The sequence below is a fragment of the Cherax quadricarinatus genome, unplaced genomic scaffold, assembly GCF_038502225.1.
Source record: "Cherax quadricarinatus isolate ZL_2023a unplaced genomic scaffold, ASM3850222v1 Contig1525, whole genome shotgun sequence".
In the NCBI taxonomy this organism is placed as follows: domain Eukaryota; kingdom Metazoa; phylum Arthropoda; class Malacostraca; order Decapoda; family Parastacidae; genus Cherax; species Cherax quadricarinatus.
This window is the reverse complement of record NW_027196551.1, coordinates 27,501-47,910: the sequence shown is the minus strand read 5'-3', so window position 1 is coordinate 47,910 and position 20,410 is coordinate 27,501. Positions and strand designations below refer to the sequence as shown.

Genomic DNA, 20,410 nt, shown 5'->3' with positions numbered 1-20,410 from the left:
GCTGAGATCAACTGTCACATCTTTAATCCACAATGAATTTACTGTCCTAGCAAAAAAATTGTAACAGAAGTCAAGATTGTGAAATAATACTCCATTTCAGTCAATTCAATGCCCAGTGTAATATATGATCAGCTGCTGGTCCTATTAGCAGTTTATTCAGTTTCTTCTGATTGAAAATCATGCTGATGTTTTGCACTTACAATATTTGCACTTTGAAACCAACCAATGTATTAGCATTATGGTTAGGGAGAAATTATTATCATTATACTCTTAGAGGATCAGTTTCTACAGCATCAGTTTGTCTTGGCACATGAAGCTCCAGCCAGTTCATCCCATGATACATATACAAATGCTTCGTTCCACCCACTACAAAAAAGGTGGCTGACAAAGGAAGGTATGGAATGAAAACAAAACTTACCAAATACCTGTATAATCAATTCTTTGATCAAAAATAGTGTCTGCCACACAGGGCAAATGCATAACAACGAGACGATCACATGGCCTTAAAGGAAATACAACTTGGATATGATCAATAGTTCTCCATATTATATACTTTAAACAGAACTTTCAGTAATAATAAATAGTGTCATTCAGCCAGGCTCTAGGCAAGAGTACCATAATATATGCCCATATATATAATGAACTCCATAAATAATTAAGAAAATACCCAGCCGAGACAATGAATCCCTCATTAAGGATAATTTATGTGAAAATCATGCTTAATGCAATTAGTTACATTAAATAATCTGATACAATTTTTTTTAACCCATGACCAACAGCCAACAAATAAAATTTAAATTCCTGAAAACTCTTGATTCATACATAACAGTAATGTAAATTACAAAAAGAGCACATGAATATGAAATACCAAGAACATGTTTACATCAATGCACTTGTTGCCTAGATCCTTATTGCCCCAAGACAAGTAGCACGGGCTTGCCTAACAACCCCTAGGTGAGTGGCTGCGCTGGTAACTGATGAACGTCCTTGGTCAAGTTTTCTTGTTAATGTCATACTACTTTTATAAAGTATTCTTATTAGAACAAGTGGTATAGTTACCATAATAGAACAAAAAATAATAATAGTATATAGAGCATACCAATAATGTTCATTTCAGCTATTAACATATTTTAAATACAGAATCATTCTTTTACTATGATCAGTGCAGAAAAAATAGTTTCCTCAACCATAACAACACAATCATTGGTGCATAAGTGACGTTAACTACCATTTACCAACGATGACACAGTGTTAACAGCCGCGGAGGGAGGACTAGGCTTACAAAAGTAGAAACAGTAGATCACACATTAAAATCACCTCTGTAGAGAAGATAGAAGGATCACCCAAAATGAATGGGAATTTACAAAACACTCTAATGATAAATCCAAAATTGCTGCAAGGATTTTTAAAGTGAATGATCAAACTTTTTAATTCCATCAGAATAAGAAAAACCTGTCTAAAAAAAAAAAAAAAAAAAAAATACCCCAATTCTGAGAAAAATAAAATGAAATGAACCTAACCACACATGCCTCCACAATCTGATATCAGCAAAGAATCACTGGGTTCTTCTTAAAGGAACCCCCATTTTCTGGACAATTAGATAAACTGCCAGTAAAAGGACCATTTATTATGACGATTATAATATCGCCAAATTACAGTACTGTATATGCAATGGAATTGCAGACTGTTAGAAAGCACCTAAAGTGTTACCACCCAAGCTTGCTTTTTTTCCCTTTCATTTTAATATTGCATAAATTCCTAAAAAATTCAACAATCTTAAAACACTCTTTATATGTGCTGGAACTTGTGTGTGGTTACCTTTTAAGGTTAAAATTATTCTTTGGCCTTATAACTTAAAACAAATAGGAAAAAAAATCACCTGGGAAGTAGCCAGGTTATCTGTATAGCTACTTTTCAAGCAGGAACTGGATATATTACTGATTTTTAAGCATTTCATACAGCCATAACAATTACGATCTTTGAAATTAACTAGAATTTATTGCAAGCATCATAAGCATTTTCTAATCCTGCTCATTTCCTTTAAGAAATATGCATTCCTACCCAGTGGAATGATACTTTCAGTGTAAAAAGTCTTCATTCTTTCCACAAGGCCTTACTGGCCACTTATTTTCTGCTTCAAGTGTCTCATTGATCACTTCATGTTTTCACAAAGCTGGTTATCTGTTTTGTGACACTATGAAGCTATATGCACTATGTCCCTCTACCAGTGGGAGCTGTGTCCAGAGTAGGGATGTTGAATCACATATCACCAAGCATTATCTCATTGCAAAGACCAGAGCAACACCACTAACGAGTCCTGTCAGAGACGGCTAATCTGTGTGGCCTGAAATCGTGTGTTTCATGCCCATTAGCAGGCGTAGGCCATCATAAGAAACAGAACCATATTCTTGTAGTTTTCATATCCCTGGTTTGTGTGATCCACAAACTTAGAAACAGGGATGAGAACTTAATTATTCTCATCATTAGAACCTTTTGCTTGTCTCCTAATTAGTGCTTTTGCAATCTCGGTCCTGAGGGCATCATGCTGCTTCTGGTCTGGTAGGGGCTGGACAGAGCGGAGACCATTGACAATGTCCTTCGTCTTGCCAAAGTAGATCTCATTGAGCGTATTGCGGATCTTGTTCTCCATGTCTTCTACCATACGACCAATATTAGCAATGTGTGGAGATGACTCTGAAACAGGGCAGTCCTGTTCCATCTGTTGATATAATAAATATTTTATTATTTACATATAAAACTGCTACAATTTTTTTCTGCACTTAAAAGTCTACATTATTAAATAAGAATATATTGTATGCACCTGCAATGAAAAAGTAGTTATATGTACATGTATAAGCAAGGTTATTGCATATAAACTGAACATTTTAACTAAATGGCACATTAACAATGAAAAATCAATGATAATAATTGATTGAATAATGATGGTGATTAAATGACTGACAATGTGGCCCTATAAACCCTAACAACAACAACAGTAACAACAACTGATGATGATGATACCAATAAATTTTGAATCCTTGGATTACTGTACTTGTAATACATTTTGAGAGCCAGAGAATACAGCAAATGAATAGGCAACAAGAGTACTGTAGCTTTATGGATGACAACAAGGAGGGTAAATACTAGTGAAAATACTTTATGGATTGCAGCAATTACCCTGAAAAAAATGCAACTGAGGAAGATACTAACAGTTAGGTACTGTACAACTGAACCCCAGAAATCACAGTCTTTGTATCCTACATGATTTGTTTATACAATTTTAGTGAAGGCTTTTTGCAAATCTCTTCAATTATTTATCCTATCTTAGTGTCCACTGCCTTTTTGTTTTTGTTTTTAGCTTGGCACATACCTTAACTGAAAAAATAGTGATAAATTTTCTTATGAATGCCAATATTAAGTGGATTAGAGCAGTATATAATGAGTGTTTTTTAACACAACAACTGTCTCCCATCGAGGAAAGTTAACCCAAAAAAGAAGCACGTGAAATTTTTGTTCATTTTATGTTCAGTAATTTATATTTTAGTCGCCTCTTACGACACACATGGCCTATGGAGGAAGGATTCTTCTTCACCGAATATATAATGAGAAATAGGCATGTAAACGTTTAAAATATTTCAGACATGCAAAATTCCCTATTATTTGTTGCTTTTGGATTCATGTCACTTCAAGGAACCTAACCCCCAACAAATTATGGGGCTCGATTATGCTTGTATCAGTTCTCACATCAGAAGTATCAGAGTGACAAGTTAAGTGTGAGTCAAAAGTGGGAAGCTAGAGCTTAAAGAGAGAGAGAGAGGAGGAAAAGAAATTTAATTTAGTGAAATTTCCAGTGATGGGAGAGAGAAGCAAGAAGTAGAAAGAAACTAATGATGAAATAGATTACACAGGGGCTGCAGGTATAGATTCAAGAGTTGTAATATAGAGGGGGCAATGATGAAAATTTTTTTTGATCTCAATAGATGTCTCCCGTCAAGGCAGGTAACCCAAAGAAAACACATTCACTTTTATTCATTCAATAACTGTCTTTCCAGAAGTATGCTGGCATCACATTTCAAATTACCTCCTAATTGCAACATCCCCACTCCTCCTTCAGACGTGCATGCACCGCCTTTAAGTTCAGCTAACCAATTTCCCTGAATCCTCTCATGATGGTATCCTTGCTCACACTCCAACAGCCCAGAATGTTCATTAAGTACCACATTTGCACAAGTCTACCTGATGTCCAAGCCACAAAATCTCAAAGCCTCTTTTATCCCTTCCCTCCAACCATACCTGGGAAGACCCCTCTCCATCCTACCTTCCACACCAGATTCATGCACCCTCTTTGTCATCGCACATTTTTCCATCCTTTCTACATACCCAGACTAACAATTCCTCCTCCTCAGCCCTTTTGTACTCTTGGTGACCCCACACTGAATTTGCTAAACCTGGGTACTGTATTTAACATAAGAAGAACATAAGAACGAAGGAACACTGCAGAAGGCCTACTGGCCCATGCGAGGCAGGTCCAAGTCCCTACCGGCTTAAGCCAATGCACCCAACCTAGTCAGGTCAGGTCACATTGACTTAAGGGAGGAACACGGCAACCGACCTGGTAGCACAAGCTATCACGTCTAACTCACACCCACCCACATCTACTCATGTATTTATCCAACCTATTTTTAAAGCTACACAACGTTCTGGCCTCTATAACGGTACTTGGGAGTTTGTTCCACTCATCCACAACTCTATTACCAAACCAGTACTTTCCTATATCCCTCCTGAATCTGAATTTTTCCAACTTAAAACCATTGCTGCGAGTCCTGTCTAGGCTAGATATTTTCAGCACACTATTTACATCCCCTTTATTTATTCCTGTCTTCCACTTATAAACCTCAATCATATCCCCCCTAATTCTACGTCTTTCTAGAGAGTGCAGTTTCAGGGCCCTTAGTCTATCCTCATAGGGAAGGTTTCTGATACATGGGATCATCTTTGTCATCCTCCTTTGTACATTTTCCAGAGAATTTATATCCATTCTGTAATACGGTGACCAAAACTGTGCAGCATAATCTAAATGAGGCCTAACCAAGGATGTATAGAGTTGAAGAACAACCTGAGGACTCCTATTATTTATGCTTCTTGATATGAAGCCAAGGATTCTATTAGCTTTATTGCGAACACTTATGCACTGTTGTCTTGGTTTCAGATTACTGCTAACCAGAACTCCTAAATCTTTTTCGCAATCCGTAATATTAAGATCTACATTATTTAGTTTATATGTGGCATGGTTATTGTCCTGTCCAACATTTAGAACTTTGCATTTGTCTATATTAAACTGCATCTGCCACTTCTCCGACCACTGCATCAGTCTATTCAAATCTTCCTGGAGTGCTCGAATGTCCTCGTCAGAATGAATTCGACGGCCTATTTTGGTGTCATCGGCAAACTTGCCGATGTCGCTCTTTATGCCCTCATCTATGTCGTTTATGTAGATTGTGAACAGCAGGGGGCCCAACACTGACCCCTGTGGAACACCGCTCGTGACGCTTCCCCACTCTGATTTCTCCCCATTTATGCAAACTCTCTGCTGCCTATTTGTCAACCATGCCTCTATCCAGGAAAAAATTTCTCCTCCTATTCCATGTGCTTTAATTTTCCTCAATAGTCTCTGATGTGGGACCCTGTCAAAAGCCTTACTGAAGTCCATATACACAATATCATATTCATTACCATGATCTACCTCCTCAAATACCTTAGTGAAAAAAGTTAATAAATTCGTAAGGCAGGAACGCCCCTTTGTAAAACCATGCTGAGATTCGTTGATTAATTTATGCTTTTCAAGGTGGCTACGAACTGCCTCGGCAATTATTGATTCCATAAATTTTCCCACTATGGAGGTTAGGCTTATTGGTCTATAGTTCGAAGCTAAGGACCTGTCACCTGTTTTGAAAATAGGTATCACATTTGCCATTTTCCACTTATCTGGCACCATGCCAGTTTGTAGTGATATGTTGAAAAGATTAGCCAAAGGTGTGCTAAGCTCCTCTTTACATTCCTTTAGAACCCTTGCATACAGTTCATCAGGGCCTGGGGATTTGTTAGGTTTTAATTTATCTATTTGCCTAAGGACCATGTCACTTGTGACCCTAATAGTGCACAGTTTATTATCGTCCTGTACTACATAATTTATCATTACTGGAATATCGCTGGTATCCTCCTGTGTAAAAACTGAGAGGAAGTATGTGTTAAAAATTCTACACATTTCCTTATCACTGTCAGTGAGCTGACCCGAGGAACTTTTGAGTGGGCCTATCTTGTCCCTGATCTTACTTCTGTATACCTGAAAGAATCCTTTTGGGTTAGTCTTCGATTCTCTTGCAACTTTAACCTCATAATCTCTATTTGCTTTTCTAATTCCCTTTTTTATTTCTCTCTTTAACTGAATATATCGATTTCTTAATTGCCCCTCTCCTCTTTTGATTTGCCTATATATGCCTCTCTTTTGACCAATCAGATATTTTAATCTATTGTTCATCCATTTAGGATCATTTTTGTTTGATCTGATTTCCCTATTTGGAACATAATTTGACTGAGCAGCTAGAACTATGCCCTGGAAAGCATCATATCGGCAACCATCACCACCTACCTGACCCCTAGTCAGGTCATTCCAGTTCAGCCCACCTAAGTAATTTTTCAGTCCTATGAAATCAGCCAAGCGAAAGTCAGGGACGGAGACTTGATTGCCATTATTAGGGGAATTCCATGATATGTTAAAACTGAGTGATTTGTGATCACTCTCCCCAAGCTCATCATTAACCTCAAGATTATTAATTAGTGTTTCCCTACTGGCAAGAACCAAGTCAAGGAGGTTATTTCCCCTAGTTGGCTCTGTCACAAACTGTTTTAAAAAACAATCCTGGATCGTATCAAGAAAGTCACCCGACTCTAAATTTCCTGTCAAATTGCTCCAGTCAATCTGTCTATAATTGAAATCTCCCATTAGCACAACATTTTCGTATGTAGATGCCTTACGAATTTCGTCCCATAGAAGTTTACTGCACTCCCTATCAAGATTTGGGGCCCTGTAAATCACACCCAAAATTAGTTTTTCTCGGCCCTCGAGAAGCTGTAACCAAACAGATTCAGTGGCTGACGCTTCTAATTTAATATCTTGTCTAACACAACAATTTAAATTGTCTCTGACATACATCGCTACTCCACCACCTTTCCTGTTGACCCTGTCAGTGTGGAATAATTTATAGCCTTGTATGTGACATTCAGAGGGCATCTCTCTATCTTTCAGATTGAGCCAGGTCTCTGTTATAGCAATAATATCTATGTTTCCTGCACTTGCAATTAATCTTAGCTCATCTATCTTATTTCTAACACTCCTGCTATTAGTATAGTAAACCTTAAGGGAGCTAGTCCCTTGCTGCCCTCTGCTGTCCCCCTTTGTTTGCTGACCTGTTCTATTGTCTTTATTTATAACTTCATGCTGAATGCCTTTTATACATTTACTGTTTCCAACCCTAGTGTTGCAACCTGCTTGTTTCCCACACACACCCATACCTCTATCTTCCATCAGTTTAAAATCATAGGCATTTCACCAATGGCCTTCTCAATCGAGTCTGCAAGTGCTACCACCCCTGCCCCAGAGAGATGAACCCCATCCCTTGCATACATATCATGTTTGCCATAAAAGTTGTTCCAGTTGTCAATGAATGGGATTGCAAGTTCCTTGCAGTATCTGTCTAGCCAGCAATTTACACCAATTGCCCTAGACAACCATTCATTTCCTACTCCCCTTCTAGGCAAGATGCTACATATGATTGGGATCCCTCCCTTAGACTTAATGAAATCTATAGCTGACCTGTACTTATCTAGCAGCTCTTCTCTCCTACCCTTCCCAATATCATTTCCACCAGCACTGAGACAGATAATGGGCTTGTTCCCATTACCTGACATGATATTATCCAGTCTGTTGACAATGTCCCCAACACCAGCTCCAGGGAAGCACACTCTATCTCTCATCTTCTTATTCCTATTACAAAAAGCACGATCAACATATCTTACCTGAGAGTCACCAACCACAAGAATGCGCTTACCTTCATTAGCAGGGGCAGTAGTACCCTTACCTTCACTGGCCACTGAAGTACATTCATCCTGGAGAACAGAGAAGCGATTTCCTACCTTCAGATCTGCACTCTTAACTTTCCTTACTCTGATGCGCCTCCCATTACTGTGAACAACTCGCCACTTGTAGCAGGTGCTGGGCTGCACCTCACTGCTGGTAGCCGTTGCTACCACCCCACCTACAGCCTCCTCACAGTGAGAGACAGACTGCACCTCACTGCTAGAAGCCTCATTCCCCACATCTCCAACCACCTCACACTCTCTCCCAGGCCCATTGAGGTGGACCTTCAGCCTCCTAATCTCCTCCTGGAGAAGCAAGACCTCCTCCTTCAACTCTCCAACCTCAGCTTTTAAAACACTGTAGAAGCAAGCCATGCTTTGTAACCGTCCACGCTAATCCCCAAGCAGCTCAGGGTCTGTGACCTCACGTGACGACTGACCACTGAACATGCCACATAAAGCATGTTACCCCTTTCACAAAATGTTATTATTGATATATATGGCTAAATTAAAATACTTGAGATATTTTCTTTTATTTATTGTATTTGAACATTGTGCATCTCTAATGACTATTACCAAAGATGTCAAGAACATCAGTGGGATGGATGGAGTTGCATACTTGAAGCTAGTTTAGGAATTCTTGGCTTCATACCAGCTTATGTCTACCTCGGCTGATGCTCACAGATAAACTGACAGTGTGAAATAGAGGCAGCCTCAGGAAGTGAGTGACGCGTACTGGACAGGTCGATCTGGGCTACTGAGTGACTTTTGTCCTGAAGCATACTTGTCAAAATACTTTTGGGTTTCCACACACTTAGCTATATATTTCTTCTTTTCTAATACTGTATATTAGTTTTTGATGTTTATTGTTATTTGGTTTAACTTTATTACTTACTTATAATAGGTTTACTTTACAACTTTATATACTAAGACAAAGTTAACAATAATCCTCATACCGGGTACTGCATTGTTTTCTTGATTTTCAGAATTCATAACTTTTTTTCTGTCACCCCTCCATTAGCCCCCAAAAATGGTTAAATTACCCCCAGGGGGTAATTTACCCCCAGTTTGGAAACCACTGCTCTATGGAAAGAGGAGACAAAACTGAACAAATTCAACCTGTTAAAAATATATATATATATTTTAGAGAGGCCATGTAATGTTTCTCAAATCAATGTTAAGTGAATAGAACTAGTAGTTTTACAGTGGAAACGCATATGGAAGCAGGAAATACGGAATGTTTCAGCGTCATGTGAATGTCATAGAATGTGTTTTGGATGCAGAAAACCCGTAGCCATGTGAAGTGGCCAAACACAAGATTGTGTTACTAGTGTGTACTCCAAATAATCATCAGTTAACTGTACAAACCAACATATGTAATGCTGGTATTGCAGCACATCTGCAAGTCAAGATTTCTCCAACCATGATCAATGCTTATGAGGAAAAAATTGTATGTATAGAATCTACCAAGCTCATTTCTCACACTAGAAAAATTATTAAAGTAACAATGCAGTACATACATACATCTAAATAGTTTCCTATACTACAATTTTTTGTATTAACATGCAGTGGGAATAATAAAAGCATAAACATAAAGAAGTATTGATACCATTCCCATTATCAGCCTATATATATTAACATGGTAAGTCAACTAACTGATGCCACACAACGTTAGGAAGGTGAAAAAAGATGGCTTATAGTTTTCCAGCCTTATACTGGTATAACTGAAAATTGTGCAGGTTTTTTGTGTTTTATATGTTTGCACCTTAAAAAATCTTTGCTATTAATATTATTGTGACTCAAACCTTCACTCACAGCATATCAGAAAAATCATTACTGGGTTTATCAAAGTGAAAGAGAGTAACTAACAGGACTATAAATACAGCAATCCTTAATATTTTTGCACATTTAATATAAGGAAACTACAGATCACAAAATTAATGAGAATATGATCAGAACATAAGGTCAAAGTACTGAAATGTAACAATTTAACAGAGAAATCAGGATATGAACTCAGTCTGGGATTACAGTTTGCTGCGTTAGCAAATTGCGCTTTATAATTTCTGTGGAACAGCTGGCTATAGAGTCAGGCTGGTAGTCCTAGCCTGGAGGTTCGAATCCAACCACACAAACTGTTGCATTTGTTCAGAACAATTTTCAGTAAAATGATAAGTGATTTGAGAAGGGACAAAAACTAGAATTGGTTGCTGGATGCTTGAAGATTCAGGGTTTCTCCATAAAAGCTCACTAAGTCACAGTTAATGAACATCAACCTGTCCAGTATTCGGGTTCGGGAAACCCTTATACTCTTTGTGGTGCAGTTGGCTAAGGTGACAGTCTGTTAATCCCAGATAAACAATGTAGACATTCCAGGCACTAGAACAATGTTCCCCCCTCTTTATTAATCATGTCCCCAGGCCTTTTCTGTATTATGCTTGCCTTCCATTGAACCCATAAAAACAAAAAATCAAAGATTTATCCTAATTCTCAGATAATAAAATAGAACTAGAAATGATTGGTCATGATTTACAGCATCACAATAATCAAATCAAACCTATTAAAAATTCATAAAGCAGACTGGGGGGGTGTAGGGGTACCTGGGCCCAGTCCAATCCAATCAGGAAGGCAGGCAGACATGTCTGACCCTGCCTAGTTCTGCCCTGAAGGCCAAGCAGTGTGGCCTATGACTCAGAAAACAATAAAAATGGACAAGTCCTAAACATGGCTGCTCTGGTCCATACTGGACAAACATCAGAATCATCAGGCTTGGTCTGATACTTCGGAAGACAACCGGACACTACTGAGATGGACAAAATTCAAAATTAGACTGTCTAGCCAATTTTTTTGTGCAAAATTACCAAAATTCATTAATGACAGGTTTTACTATATTAGGAAGCGAGTATGTTTAATAATTTTATAGATTTATGTTTAACATTAAAGTATCAGAGATGTGTAATACACTGACCTGTCTGGTAAGAGAGCCACCAAGGTTCATTGTGCCAGATCCCTGTTTGTTAGTTTGTAGCCATAGCATCGCAGTCGAAGTGAGCTTGTAGTGCGCTGAACGTCCACTTGATTTTTCTACTACCTCAACAACATGGATGCTGTCCCAGCAACCTTTAATTTTCTTACTACCATCACCAGCTTTCTTTATAAGAATAACACCTGCAAGAAAATGAAAAGCCAGTTAAATCTGGTAATGCATAACTACATGCCATTTATGATCATTCCTTTTCAGATCTGAGAAGTAATTACATTTTAGAATCCTATCAAACATTTCATTTACTATTTTTACTGCCTAGTCTTAAAATATGTAATTTGTAATTCTTAACCCTTAAACGGTCCAAACGTATATATACGTTCACTTGCGCAGTGCCCCGAATATTTTGACAAAAAAAAAAAATTATTTTTTTAATAGAAAAAAAGAGCACAGGGTACTAAGTGGTCCCAGTTTTTTAATATGGTGCACACCGAGTGTTCAGACCCATTCTATGCTGACCAGGCATCTCAGGGCAATTGTGCCAAATTTGGAGGCAGGAAAATTAAAACGTATATATACGTTTGGGGGTGCTACGTGTGAGGACGTATATATACGTTTGGACCGTTTAGGGGTTAAGAATGATAGAAAAACCACAATAAACAAAAACTTAAAAATATAATTTTAGAGGAGTGTCAGTGCTAGAAATAAAAATGTAATGTACAGTGGGACTTCAGTTTTCGTCTTTAATTCATTCCAGAGAGTCTGACGAAAATTGAAGCAATATTTCCCATAAGAAATAATGTAAATCTAATTAATCCATTCCAGACACCCAAAAATATCATCACTACCACCCTCTACCACCATCACTACCACCATTGAATTCTAACGTGTTTCTCGCCTTCTTTATCAAAGGGCTGGCACTCAGAACTTTCTTTGGCCCCATGGTGGCTTATTTAGCAGTCACAATCAATAAACAAGCACAAAAAGAATGGATTATTATGAAATGTTTTGTATGAATGTGCAGGGTAATGTTCACTCGACGAGAAACAAAGCTAGAATGACTCAAAATGCATGTGTGGGATGCTTTGTGTGGGCGCAGGCAGATGAACACATTCGGCATGGTGGACGAAAACCAAGGTGATGAGCAAAAACTGGGGCAATATTTTGAGGAAAAAAGTCGTTGAAAACCGAATTCGGCGAAAACCAGGGCAAACGAAAACAGAGGTTCCATTGTACACTTATTATAAAAGGAACTGCTAAAGCACAAATGCACAATTAATTTTTTGCAAGGAGAAACCACACTACTGTAGTCTGGAAGAAACCAAGCAATGCATAATGCACAGAGTTAAAATTTACTCTCCTATAATTTATTTCCATGCAATTGTTGAATTATTGCAATAGTTATTATAGCAGTGAGATACGTACTGTACCACAAATATATTCAACAATCATGCTGCACCCATTTATATTAGTATACATTAATATATTCACAAAAAAAATCACCATTCCTAAGTTGCTATCAATAAGTTCACCCCGGTTGGCTAGTATGGTTGGCTACATTTTTTTTTTTTTGTCAGAATATCATGGCTGTTCAGTTATAAGATCAAGAAGAAAAGCTAGGTGTACATAATTAATGGCACCTTGCCACAAAAACAAATGTCAACTGTTCATGCCTTCCTAAAAAGAGTGATTTTACTTTTGTTTTGAATGACATTTGTTTTTTTGTGTAATGTTTACATGCTCATAAGTTGGTAGACAGCAACCGCCCAGGGAGGTACTACCATCCTGCCAAGTGAGTGTAAAACGAAAGCCTGTAATTGTTTTACATGATGGTAGGATTGTAGGTGTCCTTTTTTCTGTCTCATGAACATGCAAGATTTCAGGTATGTCTTGCTACTTCTACTTACACTTAGGTCACACTACACATACATGTACAAGCACATATATACACACCCCTCTGGGTTTTCTTCTATTTTCTTTCTAGTTCTTATTCTTGTTTATTTCCTCTTATCTCCATGGGGAAGTGGAACAGAATTATTCCTCCGTAAGCCATGCGTGTTGTAAGAGGCGACTAAAATGCCGGGAGCAAGGGGCTAGTAACCTCTTCTCCTGTATATATTACTAAATGTAAAAGGAGAAACTTTCGTTTTTCCTTTTGGGCCACCCCGCCTCGGTGGGATACGGCCGGTGTGTTGAAAGAAAGAAAGAAAGATATATATATATATATATATATATATATATATATATTTATATATATATATATATTTATATATATATATATATATATATTTATATATATATATATATATATATATATATATATATTATAGGTAGTAGGTTGGTAGACAGCAACCGCCCAGGGAGGTACTACCGTCCTGCCAAGTGAGTGTAAAACGAAAGCCTGTAATTGTTTTACATGATGGTAGGATTGCTGGTGTCCTTTTTTCTGTCTCATGAACATGCAAGATTTCAGGTACGTCTTGCTACTTCTACTTACACTTAGGTCACACTACACATACATGTACAAGCACATATATACACACCCCTCTGGGTTTTCTTCTATTTTCTTTCTAGTTCTTATTCTTGTTTATTTCCTCTTATCTCCATGGGGAAGTGGAACAGAATTCTTCCTCCGTAAGCCATGCGTGTTGTAAGAGGCAACTAAAATGCCGGGAGCAAGGGGCTAGTAACCTCTTCTCCTGTATATATTACTAAATGTAAAAGGAGAAACTTTCGTTTTTCCTTTTGGGCCACCCCGCCTCGGTGGGATACGGCCGGTGTGTTGAAAGAAAGAATATATATATATATATATATATATATATATATATATATATATATATATATATATATATATATATATATATATATATATATATATATTTTTTCAACAAGTCGGCCGTCTCCCACCGAGGCAGGGTGACCCAAAAAAAGAAAGAAAATCCCCAAAAAGAAAATACTTTCATCATCATTCAACACTTTCACCACACTCGCACATTATCACTGTTTTTGCAGAGGTGCTCAGAATACAACAGTCTAGAAGCATACACATATAAAAATACACAACATATCCCTCCAAACTGCCAATATCCCAAACCCCTCCTTTAAAGTGCAGGCATTGTACTTCCCATTTCCAGGACTCAAGTCCGACTATATGAAAATAACCGGTTTCCCTGAATCCCTTCACCAAATATTACCCTGCTCACACTCCAACAGATCGTCAGGTCCCAAGTACCATTCGTCTCCATTCACTCCTATCTAACACGCTCACGCACGCTTGCTGGAAGTCCAAGCCCCTCACCCACAAAACCTCCTTTACGCCCTCTCTCCAACCCTTTCGAGGACGACCCCTACCCCGCCTTCCTTCCCCTATATATTTATATGCTTTCCATGTCATTCTACTTTGATCCATTCTCTCTAAATGACCAAACCACCTCAACAACCCCTCTTCTGCCCTCTGACTAATACTTTTATTAACTCCACACCTTCTCCTAATTTCCACACTCCGAATTTTCTGCATAATATTTACACCACACATTGCCCTTAGACAGGACATCTCCACTGCCTCCAACCGTCTCCTCGCTGCTGCATTTACCACCCAAGCTTCACATCCATATAAGTGTGTTGGTACTACTATACTTTCATACATTCCCTTCTTTGCCTCCATAGATAACGTTTTTTGACTCCACATATACCTCAACGCACCACTCACCTTTTTTCCCTCATCAATTCTATGATTAACCTCATCCTTCATAAATCCATCTGCCGACACGTCAACTCTCAAGTATCTGAAAACATTCACTTCTTCCATACTCCTCCTCCCCAATTTGATATCCAATTTTTATTTATCTAAATCATTTGATACCCTCATCACCTTACTCTTTTCTATGTTCCCTTTCAACTTTCTACCTTTACACACATTCTCAAACTCATCCACTAACCTTTGCAATTTTTCTTTAGAATCTCCCATAAGCACAGTATCATCAGCAAAAAGTAACTGTGTCAATTCCCATTTTGAATTTGATTCCCCATAATTTAATCCCACCCCTCTCCCGAACACCCTAGCATTTACTTCTTTTACAACCCCATCTATAAATATATTAAACAACCATGGTGACATTACACATCCCTGTCTAAGACCTACTTTTACTGGGAAGTATTCTCCCTCTCTTCTACACACCCTAACCTGAGCCTCACTATCCTCATAAAAGCTCTTTACAGCATTTAGTAACTTACCACCTATTCCATAAACTTGCAACATCTGCCACATTGCTCCTCTATCCACTCTATCATATGCCTTTTCTAAATCCATAAATGCAATAAAAACTTCCCTACCTTTATCTAAATACTGTTCACATATATGCTTCAATGTAAACACTTGATCTACACATCCCCTACCCACTCTGAAGCCTCCTTGCTCATCCGCAATTGTACATTCTGTCTTACCTCTAATTCTTTCAATTATAACTCTACCGTATACTTTTCCTGGTATACTCAGTAAACTTATTCCTCTATAATTTTTACAATCTCTTTTGTCCCCTTTCCCTTTATATAAAGGGACTATACATGCTCTCCGCCAATCCCTAGGTACCTTTCCCTCTTTCATACATTTATTAAACAAAAGTACCAACCACTCCAACACTATATCCCCCCCTGCTTTTAACATTTCTGTCATGATCCCATCAGTTCCAGCTGCTTTACCCCCTTTCATTCTATGTAATGCCTCACGTACCTCCACCACACTTACATTCTGCTCTTCTTCACTCCTAAAAGATGGTATACCTCCCTGGCCAGTGCATGAAATTACCGCCTCCCTTTCTTCCTCAACATTTAAAAGTTCCTCAAAATATTCTTGCCATCTACCTAATACCTCCCTCTCCCCATCTACTAACTCCCCTACTCTGTTTTTAACGGACAAATCCATACTTTCCCTAGGCTTTCTTAACTTGTTTAACTCACTCCAAAATTTTTTCTTATTTTCATTAAAATTTCTTGACAGTGCCTCTCCCACTTTCATCTGCTCTCCTTTTGCACTCTCTCACCACCCTCTTCACCTTTCTTTTACTCTCCATATACTCTGCTCTTCTTATAACACTTCTGCTTTGTAAAAACCTCTCGTAAGCTACCTTTTTCTCTTTTATCACACCCTTTACTTCATCATTCCACCAATCACTCCTCTTTCCTCCTGCCCCCACCCTCCTATAACCACAAACTTCTGCCCCACATTCTAATACTGCATTTTTAAAACTATTCCAACCCTCTTCAACCCTCACTACTCATCTTTGCACTAGCCCACCTTTCTGCCAATAGTCGCTTATATCTCACCCGAACTTCCTCCTCCCTTAGTTTATACACTTTCACCTCCCTCTTACTTGTTGTTGCCACCTTCCTTTTCCCATCTACCTCTTACTCTAACTGTAGCTACAACTAAATAATGATCCGATATATCAGTTGCCCCTCTATAAACATGTACATCCTGGAGCCTACCCATCAACCTTTTATCCACCAATACATAATCTAACAAACTTTCATTACGTGCTACATCATACCTTGTATATTTATTTATCCTCTTTTTCATAAAATATGTATTACTTATTACCAAATTTCTTTCTACACATAGCTCAATTAAAGGCTCCCCATTTACATTTACCCCTGGCACCCCAAATTTACCTACTACTCCCTCCATAACATTTTTACCCACTTTAGCATTGAAATCCCCAACCACCATTACTCTCACACTTGATTCAAAACTCCCCACGCATTCACTCAACATTTCCCAGAATCTCTCTCTCTCCTCTACACTTCTCTCTTCTCCAGGTGCATATACGCTTACTATAACCCACTTTTCACATCCAATCTTTATTTTACTCCACATAATCCTTGAATTTATGCATTTGTAGTCCCTCTTTTCCTGCCATAGCTTATCCTTCAACATTATTGCTACTCCTTCTTTAGCTCTAATTCTATTTGAAACCCCTGACCTAATCCCATTTATTCCTCTCCATTGAAACTCTCCCACCCCCTTCAGCTTTGTTTCACTTAAAGCCAGGACATATATATATATATTTTTTTTTCAACAAGTCGGTCGTCTCCCACCGAGGCAGGGTGACCCAAAAAAAGAAAGAAAATCCCCAAAAAGAAAATACTTTCATCATCATTCAACACTTTCACCACACTCACACATTATCACTGCTTTTGCAGAGGTGCTCAGAATACAACAGCTTAGAAGCATATACGTATAAAGATACACAACATATCCCTCCAAACTGCCAATATCCCAAACCCCTCCTTTAAAGTGCAGGCATTGTACTTCCCATTTCCAGGACTCAAGTCCGACTATATGAAAATAACCGGTTTCCCTGAATAGCTTCACTAAATATTACCCTGCTCACACTCCAACAGATCGTCAGGTCTCAAGTATCATTCGTCTCCATTCACTCCTATCTAACACGCTCATGCACGCTTGCTGGAAGTCCAAGCCCCTCGCCCACAAAACCTCCTTTACCCCCTCTTTCCAACCCTTTCGAGGACGACCCCTACCCCTCTTTCCTTCCCCTATAGATTTATATGCTTTCCATGTCATTCTACTTTGATCCATTCTCTCTAAATGACCAAACCACCTCAACAACCCCTCTTCTGCCCTCTGACTAATGCTTTTATTAACTCCACACCTTCTCCTAATTTCCACACTCCGAATTTTCTGCATAATATTTACACCACACATTGCCCTTAGACAGGACATCTCCACTGCCTCCAACCGTCTCCTCGCTGCTGCATTTACCACCCAAGCTTCACATCCATATAAGAGTGTTGGTACTACTATACTTTCATACATTCCCTTCTTTGCCTCCATAGATAACGTTTTTTGACTCCACATATACCTCAACGCACCACTCACCTTTTTTCCCTCATATATATATATATATATAGACAGCAACCGCCCAGGGAGGTACTACCGTCCTGCCAAGTGAGTGTAACACGAAAGCCTGTAATTGTTTTACATGATGGTAGGATTGCTGGTGTCCTTTTTTCTGTCTCATGAACATGCAAGATTTCAGGTACGTCTTGCTACTTCTACTTACACTTAGGTCACACTACACATACATGTACAAGCACATATATACACACCCCTCTGGGTTTTCTTCTATTTTCTTTCTAGTTCTTATTCTTGTTTATTTCCTCTTATCTCCATGGGGAAGTGGAACAGAATTCTTCCTCCGTAAGCCATGCGTGTTGTAAGAGGCAACTAAAATGCCGGGAGCAAGGGGCTAGTAACCTCTTCTCCTGTATATATTACTAAATGTAAAAGGAGAAACTTTCGTTTTTCCTTTTGGGCCACCCCGCCTCGGTGGGATACGGCCGGTGTGTTGAAAGAATATAGACAGCAACCGCCCAGGGAGGTACTACCGTCCTGCCAAGTGAGTGTAACACGAAAGCCTGTAATTGTTTTACATGATGGTAGGATTGCTGGTGTCCATTTTTCTGTCTCATAAATATGCAAGGTTTCAGGTACGTCTTGCTACTTCTACTTACACTTAGGTCACACTACGCATACATGTACAGGCATATATATATACACACATCCCTCTGGGTTTTCTTCTATTTTCTTTCTAGTTCTTATTCTTGTTTATTTCCTCTTATCTCCATGGGGAAGTGGAATAGAATTCTTCCTCCGTAAGCCATGCGTGTTGTAAGAGGCGACTAAAATGCCGGGAGCAAGGGGCTAGTAACCTCTTCTCCTGTATATATTACTAAATGTAAAAGGAGAAACTTTCGTTTTTCCTTTTGGGCCACCCCGCCTCGGTGGGATACGGCCGATGTGTTGAAAGAAAGAAAATATATATATATATATATATATATATATATATATATATATATATATATATATATATATATACAGTGGACCCCCGCATAACGATGGCATCACATAGCGATTAATCCGCATACCGCTTGCTTTAATCGCAAAATTTTTGCCGCGCATACCGATTAAAAACTCGCTCACCGATTTTCGTCCGAGACGCGTCCAATGTGCGCCCTCAGCCAGCCTCACATGTGCCGCCCGTGCCATTGTTTACCAGCCAGCCTCCGCGGTAACATCCAAGCATACACTCGGAATATTTCGTATTATTACAGTGTTTTCGGTGCTGTTTCTGGAAAATAAGTGACCATGGGCCCCAAGAAAGCTTCTAGTGCCAACCGTACACCAATAAGGGTGAGAATTCCAATAGAAATGAAGAAAGAGATCATTGATAAGTATGAAAGTGGAGTGCGTATCGCCGACCTAGTCAAGTTGTACAAGAAACCCCAATCAACCATCGCTACTATTGTGGGCACCAGAAAGACAATCAAGGAAGCTGTTCTTGCCAAAGGTTTAACTGTGTTTTCGAAACAAAGATCGCAAGTGATGGAAGATGTTGAGAGACTCTTATTGGTGTGGATAAATGAAAAACAGCTAGCAGGAGATAGCGTCTCTCAAGCGATCATATGTGAAAAGGCTAGGAAGTTGCATGAGGATTTAATTAAAAAAATGCCTGCAACTAGTGATGATGTGAGTGAATTTAAGGCCAGCAAAGGTTGGTTTGAGAGATTTAAGAAGCGTAGTGGCATCCATAGTGTGATAAGGCATGGTGAGGCTGCCAGTTCGGACCACAAAGCGGCTGAAAAATATGTGCAGGAATTCAAGGAGTACATAGACAGTGAAGGACTGAAACCTGAACAAGTGTTTAATTGTGATGAAACAGGCCTGTTCTGGAAGAAAATGCCAAGCAGGACCTACATTACTCAGGAGGAAAAGGCACTCCCAGGACATAAGCCTATGAAAGACAGGCTTACTTTGTTGATGTGTGCCAATGCTAGTGGTGATTGCAAAGTTAAGCCTTTATTAGTGTATCACTCTGAAACTCCCAGAGCGTTCAGGCAAAAGAATGTCCTCAAGGATAATTTGTGTGTGCTGTGGAGGGCAAACAGTAAGGCATGGGTCACTAGGGACTTTTTCTATAACTGGTTACACCATGCATTTGCCCCCAATGTGAAAGATTACCTAACTGAAAAGAAATTAGACCTTAAGTGCCTCCTGGTGTTAGACAATGCCCCTGGTCATCCTACAGACGTGGCAGAGCGACTTTATGGGGACATGAGCTTCATTAAGGTGAAGTTTTTGCCTCCTAATACCACTCCTCTCCTGCAGCCCATGGACCAGCAGGTTATTGCAAACTTCAAAAAACTGTACACAAAAGCTCTGTTTGAAAGGTGCTTTGTAGTGACCTCAGAAACTCAACTGACTCTAAGAGAGTTTTG

General features: G+C 38.9%; 1 protein-coding gene across 2 annotated transcripts in view; it reads right to left on the bottom strand.

The window, feature by feature from the left end:
• Nucleotides 1-414: 414 nt before the first annotated feature.
• LOC128692318 (F-actin-capping protein subunit beta) overlaps nucleotides 415-20,410 on the bottom strand; it is a 38,697-nt gene continuing 18,701 nt past the window's right edge. For both annotated transcript variants that reach the window (XM_053781409.2, XM_053781410.2), the window contains exons 4-5: nucleotides 11,102-11,301; nucleotides 415-2,719 (exon numbers count right to left, since the gene is read on the bottom strand). In XM_053781409.2, coding sequence (XP_053637384.1) covers nucleotides 2,468-2,719; nucleotides 11,102-11,301 — 452 coding nt within the window. In that variant the 3' untranslated portion in view covers nucleotides 415-2,467. The remainder of the gene's footprint in view (nucleotides 2,720-11,101; nucleotides 11,302-20,410) is intronic.